Here is a 12,011-nt window from a genome sequence, read left to right as displayed (position 1 = left end):
TATCATAGTTCTAAAACTATGTTTTTAGGAATTTTATTTAATGGAGAATCTCAGGCATCCTCAAACTCTTCTTAAAAGGCCAGTCAGTACATGATAAGAGTGTGGTGGTTACGGGGGGAGGGGGGAGAGGGAGAGGAAAAAGGGGAGGGGGAGGGGCACAAAGAAAACTAGATAGAAGGTGACAGAGGACAATCTGACTTTGGGTGATGAGTATGCAACATAACTGAACGACAAGATAACCTGGACATGTTATCTTTGAATATATGTATCCTGATTTATTGATGTCGCCCCATTAAAAAAATTAAATTATTAAATTAAAAATAAATAAATAAATAAAAAGGCCAGTCAGTAAATATAATATTTTAGGCTTTGTGGGCCATATTGTCTCTGTTATAACTACTCCACTCTGCTATTTTAGCTTGAAAGCAACCATAAATATGTAAATAAAAAAGGTACAAAATAAATAAGTTTTACTGTGTTCCAATAAAACTCTATTTACAAAATCAGGTAGCAGGTCTGCAGGCCACAGTCCATTGACCCCTGCTCTAGTCACTAAATATTAGATAAAGCCACACTGGTTTTATATTATTATATTTTCTTCCTCCTTGAAATAAGTGGAGAAGAAGTACCTATAGTAAATTTATTTATATGTTTTTTCAAATAGGAAATAAATACAGATTAAAAAGAAACCCAGAATATTATTGAATGTCTAATCTCATACTTGGAGACCTTCTGTTTCTAGACAAGTTAACTCTGCCTTTGAACTTGTCAGTCAGCCACCCTCATTAACCAGCAAGACTAAATAAATGTAATTCCTTGATGTATTGATGATGAAATGTTATTCAACTTACAAAATCTTTGGTTAAATGAAAAATAATTTAGATGTAGGAAAAAGTAAACAAAATTAATACACTGAATTCCAACAAACACATAATAATCTTTTTTTGGTAAAAAAACAAAAAACAAAAAACTCAGCAATCAAACAAGTTATTAAACCATGGGCAATACCTTAAGTTAATGATACAAAGTACCTAATAAAAATTCTATCTTCTTTGTTCACTGATACATATCTTGGAATTATTGACTTAATCAGGTGTTCTCTAATATAAAGCCAATAGGTATCAAACTTGGATCATTCAGAAACATTTATTGAACTATTCTGACTTTCTGTGGCTTTGGGTGAGATGTGCCCTGGGAAAATGCCAGCATTGTTATACAGTATCGTGCCCTTTTATTTATGCCAGGGCAAAATGGCTGTGGCTGATCAGTCAGACCAAAATCCACAATAGAGATGGTTCAGAAAACATCTTAGCCCTGTCTCAGTTTAGACAAAACCCAAACAGCAAATTGATGAATAAATTAACATGTATAAGGAGTACATTATATTCTGTCAGAACACTTCAGTAACATGACCAGGATGGGTTCAGAAGGAGCACACATATTTGCTTCAGATCCTCTTACTTACTTTTAAGTGCCACATATAAAGGTACAGTTTAAGAGTGCAAGCATGTTAAATACAGACTTGTTGTTGATGTCAAATGAGCTGTGAATCAAAAGTTCCTATGAATTAATACACTGTTTAGGTCTTTTAGCTAAAACTGTTGAGGGTGTGTTTTTGTGAACACTATTCTCTGTATTTCTGCTATCCTGTGTTTAAGAGTGGGACTAAATAAATAGGAAATGAAATCACATTTTTCTTAGCAAAAACAAGCCAGAAGACTTGAATAAATGCTCAGTGAAAGCAGTCATAGGTCAGTGAGTGATTTCATTCTAGAAGTCGTCACACACACAACGCAAACAAAGATGCGGGGGGGGGGGGGGTTGGAGAATATATAAATAATGACCAACCTCTTGTTGCTGGAAGACGTCCGTGTATTTGCCCAGACCCAGTTTGCTGAAGAGCTCAGGGAGGTCAGAGCCTTTGAAAGAGCTGTTTAGGTTGCAGCCGTTGCTTCCCGTCAGCGAGGAAATGCAGTCCATGTAATTGCTACTGCTGAGATAGTGTTCCGCTGCAGGGCAAATGAGAGACAGGCTTGAGGTGCAAAGGCCCAGAGAGAACGAGGTTTAATTACAAGTTTTAATCACTCGAATATTTCAACTTCATTGTTGGGATGAACTGAACAGTAGCTGCAGAAATAGAGCAATCCTTTACTGAATGAAACTTTGGCTTTTCATTAAGAAAACGCTGGTTACTGCTTTCAGAGAGGCTTTTGCCATTTAAAAGGTTATATTTGGGAGGCAGCAATTCAGTAACGGTGCCTCTGCAGTTAATAATCATTAATCATTTTCTTCCGAGGCATTCAGAAACATCTGCTCTTTATAAATGATTGCATGCAAATTAAATGAGGAATGGGAGGAAGATGCTTAAAACACAATTAAGGTATGGAAAATTACTGTAAGTCAAGGCTACTTTTGGATGGCAGGTTGGCCCTCTGTTCCACACTTGTGCTCACCTGTGGTCAAAGGAATTCTACAATATTGTACCATATAAATCTCCTTCCCTACAAAAATATAATTGGGCCATAAGCTCCCAAAATAGAGTGCTCCCCAAATTAAGAGTATCAAGAAGTGATATAAGAATGATGCTAAGGCTTGACCAGGTGGTGGTGCAGTGGACAGAACATTGGCCTGGGATGCTCAGGACCCAGGTTTGAAACCCCAAGGTTGCTGGCTTGAGCACAAGCTCATTCAGCTTGAGCATGGGTTCACCAGCTTGAGTGCGGGGTCATTGGCCTGAGTGTGGGATCAGACATGACTCCACGGTCGCTGGCTTAAGCCCAAAGGTCGCTGGCTTGAGCAAGGGGTCACTGGCTCAGTTGGAGCTCCATGGTCAAGGCACGTATGAGAAAGCAATCAATGAACAACTAAGGTGCTGCAACGAAGAACTGATGCTTCGCATCTCTCTCCCTTCCTGTCTCGTCTGTCCCTGTCTGTCTCTCTCTCAAAAGAAATGCTCGAGTTCTCAGGTTTATTTTATGATAGAAACAAATCTGTCTCTTGAGAAATATTTTAAGACAGTAACGCTGAGCTCTGCCTTGGCTCTGCAAAGATTTCTCCACATTGTCTATGGCTCTCAGGCCCAGTGACATGCACAGCTGGGTGTGAGCCATGCCAAGTACTTGACCGATTATTTTAAACACTCTTCAAGAGCTACTTTGGAGATTCTAGAAGAGATGTGCAGAATCTACATCCCTAACCAACAACTGGCTCTTGTCCATGTGAGAATTCGATGCTCTAATACCAAAGACAGCTTAACAAGGAATTCCCGGGGAGGGAAGGAAGGATAACACTTAGCCAATCAGATCCACCTAATCTCTTCTGAGATCAATGCATTCATCAAATCTAAGAATCTTGTTCTATATTGTTTTGGGTGCCAATAATTACTTTCTTCAGTTGTTTTCACCTCTCAATCAAGCAGTCCTATATATATTTCAAGTACAGGGGTCGGGAACCTATGGCTCGCAAGCCAGATGTGGCTCTTTTGAAGGCTGCATCTGGCTCGCAGACAAATCTTTAATAAAAACATAATAACGTTAAAAATATAAAACATTTTCATGTATTACAATCCATTCATTTCCTACTGTTCATGTTCATGGTTGCGGGTGGCTGGAGCCAATCACAGCTGTCCTCTGGGACAACACCAAATTTTTATTGGATAATGCATAACGTACACAGGTCATTGTATGGCTCTCACAGAATTACATTTTAAAATATGTGCCGTTCATGGCTCTCTCAGCCAAAAAGGTTCCTGACCCCTGCTCAAGTAGAAGGATTGCTTGGTAAAGCTTCTCTTTCTCTTAAAAATAGATGTTTTATCTCCTGTGGAGACAATATGCAAAGGAAAGGATCCAGGACCAAGCCGCGAAGGCCTTCAGCCCTGGACTACTCCAATATTTGAAGGTAAGACCCCAATGTCAAAAAAAGACTGAGGAGGCCCTGGCCGGTTGGCTCAGCGGTAGAGCGTCGGCCTAGCGTGCGGAGGACCCTGGTTCGATTCCCGGCCAGGGCACACAGGAGAAGCGCCCATTTGCTTCTCCACCCCTCCGCCGCGCTTTCCTCTCTGTCTCTCTCTTCCCCTCCCGCAGCCAAGGCTCCATTGGAGCAAAGATGGCCCAGGCGCTGGGGATGGCTCTGTGGCCTCTGCCTCAGGCGCCAAAGTGGCTCTGGTCGCAACATGGCGACGCCCAGGATGGGCAGAGCATCGCCCCTGGTGGGCAGGGCGTCGCCCCTGGTGGGTGTGCCGGGTGGATCCCGGTCGGGCGCATGCGGGAGTCTGTCTGACTGTCTCTCCCTGTTTCCAGCTTCAGAAAAATGAAAAAAAAAAAAAAAGACTGAGGAGTGACCAGTGAGATGCTGGGTCAAGGGGAATATAAGTGCAGAACATGATGGGCACACGGGAGTGACCGCTGGGCTTGACAACATAGCAACTGGCCATGTAATTTATTGTCCAAGTGATAAAAATTTACTTTTTTGAGAGTAAAAGTGGGAGTTATTGAGAATTAACACTGAAATAACTGATGTAAACAGGGATGCCTGGGGAAAACCAAGACATTGATAATGATAAGGGTGTCAAAAAGAATGATCTAAAACTGTGCTGTTCAGTATAGTAGCCATTGGCCATATGTGGCTATTGGCAATTAAAATGTTCTATAAGTGTGGAACACACACCAGATTTTAGAAACTTGGTCCAACAAAAAATGTAAAATATCTTTACATAGATAATGTATATACTGGGTTAAGCAAATGCATTAATAAAATTTGAAAAAAGGGCTAAAAAATATTCTTAGTGATATCATGGCACATAACTTTCTTTACATTTCTTTTTCATCTCAACTACTTATAGATTCTGTATTCTCTTTGAAACTCCCTATTCTCTTAAAATATCTGACAAAAAGTCAAAATAACTGTGCTTCTTTAATGATTCCTTTTTATTAATGAATCCCTATATTTTAACAGTAATCCTAAACTTCAAAGCAGCCAAGTCTATAGTCAATTTTAATTACCCAGCCTTAAGTGAAAGGCAAGAAGATAAAAAGAGGAAAGAAGGGGCACAAAACTTAATTTATGTGGACTACAGAGTGGAGGTCATCCCACCCCCAGACCTGCCAGTGGCACCCACCCCCTGCTTTGTTGCACCCTCCTGTCAGTGATGAGGACCCAGCACAAACTGAGAGGAAGGGTCTAGGCGACTACAGACAGGGCACTTGAGAATGAAAGAGTCAGTCATGCTTTCTTTAGACGTGGCTGACATCACACTGGTCTTTTCAAATCTTGACAACACAGCCAACTTGACTGATGGTAACAGCTGACTTACTGTCTACTATGCTCATTTAGATTGCCTTTCTTTAAATAGTCTCCAAATATTCCAAGGTATGTGTTTCAGGATTGCAAATTTGTCCAAAACCCTGAAAAAATTTATTGTGATTACTAGTGTCAATTCTTGTCTGTTTACTTTTTTTTTTTTCATTTTTCTGAAGCTGAAAATGGGGAGAGACAGTCAGACAGACTCCCGCATGCGCCCGACCGGGATCCACCCAGCACGCCCACCAGGGGCGACGTTCTGCCCACCAGGGGGCGATGCTCTGCCCCTCCGGGGTGTCGCTCTGTTGCGACCAGAGCCATTCTAGCGCCTGGGGCAGAGGCCAAGGAGCCATCCCCAGCACCCGGGCCATCTTTGCTCCAATGGAGCCTTGGCTGCGGGAGGGGAAGAGAGAGACAGAGAGGAACGGGGGGGGGGGGGGGGGGTGTGTGTGGAGAAGCAAATGGGCGCTTCTCCTATGTGCCCTGGCCGGGAATCGAACCCGGGTCCCCCGCACGCCAGGCCGACGCTCTACCGCTGAGCCAACCGGCCAGGGCCTATTTACCTTTTTATATAGCCCAAATTTTGGGTGCTGTCACACTGAGTCTCAACCATATTTGTTTAGGCTTAGACCGTATTTGTTAAGGCTTACACTGAGTCTTAACATATTTGTTTAAAGCCAGAACCCTTATACTTTAAATTCTTGTTTGTATTTGTCAATTCAGCTACAGCTCATCAATTTAAAATATAAAGTGCTGCTTTTCACCTGAATCAACTACCCACTAAGCAGACTTTCTTCTATCGCCTGAGATGCTAATTTGATCACATTCTGCTCAACACCTTTATGTCTCTGTCTTTACCTGATGAGAAAAGACGTTTTCTGAATGTCTGTGTGTATAACTCATTCATACATTCATTCAACAAGGATTTACTGAGCATCTATTAGGTGTCAAAGACTGTTAGACATTTGGGAAGACATAACAAATAAAGTACAGCCTAACAGAATGCCCAGCACTTAATAAGTTTTTGCTGAATGGATAAACACAGTCCCTAGCTGTGGAGCTCAGATTCTACAGTAAGTGGCACTTATGTATATAAGAAGTTACACTTCAGCATGACAAGTGCTGGAGGAAAAGCACACACAGAATGTGGTGAAAGCAGAAAACTACCTGGTTAGCTTCACCAGGGAAAAATAAGGAAAGGTTTTACAGAGGAGGTGGCATGTGAGTTAAAACAAACACTGAAGGTATGGAATCCAGAATTTATGCTTGAACTTCACCCAACCAAATAAATTTCAAGCTGATTGAATCGAAAAGTATGATTAAAAGTCAAAGCTCACCTGATTTGTTTTGTTTACGCTTGGGGCTGCCAATAGAAGCTGCAAATTCACTATGACTTGCGGGTCCTATTCCATTTCGGTCTCTCCAGTTCTCAGATTCGCTTCCACTTCCCAAGTGCTCACGACTGTTGGACCTTGACAGGGACATTGATGAGCCCTGTGAACAGTCAAAGCCAGATAAGCAACTGTATAATAAGGAGGTTTTCCTGGGTGGGAGGGGAAGATAATCCCCATTAGACCACTGCCATTCACTTTAATTGCTAACCACTGCAGGTACAAATGCTGACTCTCGGGAAGAGGCTGAGGTATCTGTCTATGTCCTTTGTCTTTAACCACCACGGACTTGGAAATACACACGGAGAAGTCCTTGTCCTTCATCACGAGGATGCCCAGCAGCGTTCTGAAATCCTCAATATAAAGACTTACTCCTGTTGGAATCTGTAAGAGATTCTCTGCCTTTGTATCACAAAAGTAGGACAGATAATGGAGGAAGAGGAATAGGTAGACCCAATGCTATGACAATAATGCAGCTACCCGGCTAATCAAGTTGGAGTGTGAAGAGTTCTGGCGTATCTCCGGTGTTGTCCTCCTCTACATAGGATCTCTTCAACAAATTACAAATACCTAGAAAAATCTACCTTATCTAATTCCCCCAAACCAAAAGGATTTGAAAGATCTCAAAGTCTGCACTGAATTTGCATTTATTTATTCCTTTACTTATTTAATCACCATATTACAGACACCCTACATTGATTGCATTATATCTAAAATATATATTAATATCAAGATTCTCTGATTTTCAAAGTTTTATGTTCACTGGGGAATTCCAAGAAAATTCCTTACTACTCACTTCAATAATCTCACTTAATTCAGTCTCACAGGAGCATCACCACTGCTGACCATGCTCGCCTTGCACACTTCCTGCTAAAAGACATCATGACATGGCCCTGGCCGGTTGGCTCAGTGGTAGAGCGTTGGCCTGGTGTGCAGAAGTCCCGGGTTCGATTCCCGGCCAGGGCACACAGGAGAGGTGCCCATCTGCTTCTCCACCCCTCCCCCTCTCCTTCCTCTCTGTCTCTCTCTTCCCCTCCTGCAGCAACAAGGCTCCATTGGAGCAAAGATGGCCCAGGCGCTGGGGATGGCTGCTTGGCCTCTGCCCCAGGCGCTATAGTGGCTCTGGTCACAACAGAGTGACGCCCCAGAGGGGCAGAGCATCGCCCCCTGGTGGGCGTGCCGAATGGATCCCGGTTGGGCGCATGCGGGAGTCTGTCTGACTATCTCTCCCCATTTCCAGCTTCAGAAAAATACAAAAAAAAAAGAAAAAGAAAAAAACATCATGACACCCTACTGCCCAGGATTTCCGCTGACCTCACTGGAGCCTTGTAGGATCTTCCTCCCTTTTCACACTCCAAACGTTGTATTACCCTGGAGCTTCATCCTGGCATTGCTCTTCTCTCCCTACACTTTCTTATTAAGTAATCCCAACCTCCTTCAAGGCTTAACTACATCTATGACTTCCAAAATTGTACTTCCATGTTTGACTTTTCTGTTCAAATTTAGTAGCACGGAGTTGCCAATCTGACACCTCCATGCCACTGTCTCACCAGCATTTTAAGTTGTAGTACTTGAAATCGAATTGCTGTATCCTTGTGCCCACCAGTCACACCCAAACATCCTCTCTGATTTCCTACATTTCAGTAGTGACTCTACCATTTACCCAGTTGCTCAAGTCCCCCACATTCCTGCTTCTCTCACCACCTCCAATCCATCGGCAGTTCTATCAACGCCATCTCTAAACATACTCCAAATCTACCTGTTCTCCATTTCTACAACTGTTACCAAAAGCCTCCTTACTGAACATCCCAATTCAATTCATGCCTCCCACGCCAATAACCCACTTTCAATAAAGCAACTAGCTTGATTTTTAAATACACATTAGAAAAAATCATTGCTCCGTAAAAAGTCTTGTAACACTGCTCTGGTACATCACAATGGACTGAGGTGCTCCATCACTAAACCTCTGCTTCTCTCTCTAACCTTATCTTCAGTGCTCTACCACCCTGTCCACCTCTGCTCCACGAACTTACCAGCCGGTTCTAACTTCAGGATGATCCTGCCAGCAGTTCTCCTGGCCTAATACTCTTTCCCTAGATCTTCACAAGGCTGCCCTTTCTTGTCATCTAGGTCTTAGCTTGAATGTCATCTCATTAAGACCTGCTATCACTACCCAATCTAAAGCAGTGTCTGTTTCATATCTACCATGCCTTCATTACTTGTTTGTATCACTCTCTACCCACCAAAAAGAAAGCTCTGTTCATAAAAGCAAAAACCTGGATCCAAGCATTATATCTCTAGCGTCTAGAACCACATCTGGAACACAGAAGCTGCTTAATAAGTATCTGTAGAATTACAGAATCTCAGATATATTTCCTTACATCTTTCCCTTCTGGAAAGGAGTTTCGGGGAAGGACAGCTCTTAAGACCAAACAAAAAAACCCAGCTTTTCAATAAAAATCATATTTTACATTATACTTCAACCAGATAAATAAATCTAATGTAAGAAGGGAAAAATAACAACATGCTCAAAACTGGTAATTACCAGAAGCATTGATGAGATCATTATATGTTACACATATTTTTTAAATTCTTCATTTAAACTCTTCTGAGTATAAAATAAATTCATCTAATATCTAAGCTGACTTAATTCATATACTATGTCAGACCTAACTAAACATGGTGATTTCTAAAAACATTAAGAAAATATAATCTTGTGGTATCTACTAGTTCAGAGGGCGGGAACCTATGGCTCGCGAGCCAGATGTGGCTCTTTTGATGGCTGCATCTGGCTCGCAGACAAATCTTTAATAAAAAAAAAAATGTTAAAAATATAAAACATTCTTATGTATTACAATCCATTCATTTCCTACCGCTCATGTTCATGGTTGTGGGTGGCTGGAGCCAATCATAGCTGTTCTCTGGGACAACACTAGATTTTTATTGGATAATGTGTAATGTACACGTGTCGTTTTATGGCTCTCACGGAATTACATTTTAAAATATGTGCCGTTCATGGCTCTTTCAGCCAATAAGGTTCCCAACCCCTGTACTAGTTTGTTATTTACTAATTAATCTAAAGCTCACCTGCACCCTTAGATTTATATGACTTAAAATAACTGGACAACCTCATTACTTAGTGCTGGGAAATTAAAAATCATCTTTGATTCCCAACACAGGTTTTTATTTGCTCCAGAAAAAGTGACAGTTATTTATGCTTTTAAAGAGACAAGACAAGTACACAGTGACAGAGTGGTTTGACTTTAAGTGAGGGGTATACCACACAATCATCAGTTCAAATGCTATAGAGATGTTTATCTGAAACCTATGTACTCTCATCAATATCACCCTGTTAAATTTTATTTAGAAAAAAAAAGAAAGTGAGTGGGGAAAAAGGAAAATCCCAAACCTTTTGTACTTCTGTCGATGTGACATATGTTGTCAGTAAAAGCAGCCTTTGGTTGGCCTTTGATATCACAATATATCATCAAGGTGACAGGATCGTATTTTTAAGTCTTGAAGAAAAATAAACAAAAAAGCCTCAAGCTGCCTTATTCTTACCTAAAGGAGCTAGCTCTTCAGAACACGTTAAGTTCTCAAAGCTGCCCTAACACTGGAAACAACTCCAGACTAGCTTCCCGCTAATCTGGGTAAGGAGCTCAAGGCACCAACTTCTTGCCTCAAGCAAGTTTCATAGAGCCGGAAACTCCCATTGGGTTTCCATACCCGTCAGCACCTATTGGTTAAACGTGCTTCTGCTCACAGCATTCTATTTATCCATTTGGTTTTGTTTTTCTTCTAGTCAACCTCTAATTTAAAACTATCAGTGCTATAAGCAGACACACGGTCAATCTTTTAATAAAAATATTTTAGGATCTCTCTTCTTTTCCCCAGGTCCTTCTCCACCCCACCCTGTCCCCATGCACTAACCCAAACAAGCAATCCTGACTTGCTGCCCAATTTTTGATCGCTCTGAGCTACAGCAGAATAAAGGGAAAGCATGCACCTGCAGATTAACAACTGCTGCAGAGTATCAGCTGGTGCTATATAAGGGGGGGGCCCTTCACCCCATTTCAATGTTTTTTTGTGACGCAAGTCCTACACACCAGGCAGAATTTGAACACCATTCCCAAAGAAAGCTTGATTTTTTTCTTCTCATCAATAGTATTTAAAGGGGCCATAAAAAATGCAGGTTACATGGTGAACACTGATCTAGCTAGTCACATCCTCCCCTCACCTTTCAGGGTGAATGGGCCACTAGACATCAGCCGGGAAGGTAGGACAGGCTGGCCCAAGATGGACAAACAAGAAAAGCCACAGGAGGGGGTTCAGCCATTGAGTCAAGACCCTGCACACAGAAAGCAGTCTACCCATCCTAGGGCAAGTGCCAGAGCAGAAGTCAGGCTCTGACACACATCATTTCTGCATCACACCCCTCAGTGTGCCGTCCCCGTAGAGCAGGGTAGGGAAGGGTGTCGCATTAGAATCATACAGGCTTTTGCTGAAAATGTAGATTCCTGGTTACCACTACGTACCTGATGAATGAGATCCAAGAAGAATCTGCATTTGTATCATGTTCTCCAAGTGAGTCTTATGTCTATTAAGATACGGCAGCCTAGTTCGAGATCACTTACACATCACCTTCACTACAGACCCTCTTGGGTTAGGCCATTAGCAAGAGGAGTGTAAGGATAGCTTGTAAAATGAAATCAAGTCCTTCTTTGGCACCTACTGCCACGACCTCAAGTAAGAAACTTAACTGTGCTGGGCCCCCTTTCCTCCCTGGGAGTTCGTAGGGATCCAGTAAGCTTGTGGATGAAAATGTACCATAAACCATGAAAATATAAGTGAGTGGGATTTAAGATGATTATCACTAGTACATTATGTGTTCATGTAATACTCTGAAGTATTCTTTTGGCTATAAAAAGCAAATCTTGTTAGCATGTGCAGAAATAGTCCCAGCAATAAGCACTTATAGACATAATCTCATCTCTCATTGGGCTCTTGGTTTTCCTCAGGGTAAAGTTCTCCAGTGGAAATAACAGGAACTGTTAAATATTACTCAGAACTTACTGTACAGCATACTGTATGCTAGATACCTTCTCCCATGTCACCCTCAAAACAGCTCGAATGAAAAGATCTGCTCGGAGGAGTCAAGTCACTCACCAAAGCTACACATCCATCAGCGGTGGCTGTCGCACCCCACAGCCCCTGAACTTGACCACGAGACTATTAGAATGATCGTTATTTCAAACTGTCATACTGTTGGTCATTGAGAACAGAACTCAATTAGCATTTATACAATGAAATAGTTCCTCT

At 41.9% G+C, this 12,011-nt stretch overlaps 1 protein-coding gene across 2 annotated transcripts in view; it reads right to left on the bottom strand.

Annotated features, from left to right (window-relative positions):
* BICC1 (BicC family RNA binding protein 1) overlaps nt 1-12,011 on the bottom strand; it is a 389,702-nt gene that overhangs the window by 9,495 nt on the left and 368,196 nt on the right. For both annotated transcript variants that reach the window (XM_066243092.1, XM_066243093.1), the window contains exons 18-19: nt 6,639-6,795; nt 1,849-2,009 (exon numbers count right to left, since the gene is read on the bottom strand). In XM_066243092.1, coding sequence (XP_066099189.1) covers nt 1,849-2,009; nt 6,639-6,795 — 318 coding nt within the window. The remainder of the gene's footprint in view (nt 1-1,848; nt 2,010-6,638; nt 6,796-12,011) is intronic.

Source organism: Saccopteryx bilineata, chromosome 9 (genome assembly GCF_036850765.1).
Source record: "Saccopteryx bilineata isolate mSacBil1 chromosome 9, mSacBil1_pri_phased_curated, whole genome shotgun sequence".
Lineage (NCBI taxonomy): Eukaryota > Metazoa > Chordata > Mammalia > Chiroptera > Emballonuridae > Saccopteryx > Saccopteryx bilineata.
This window is presented reverse-complemented; position numbering and strand designations above follow the sequence as displayed.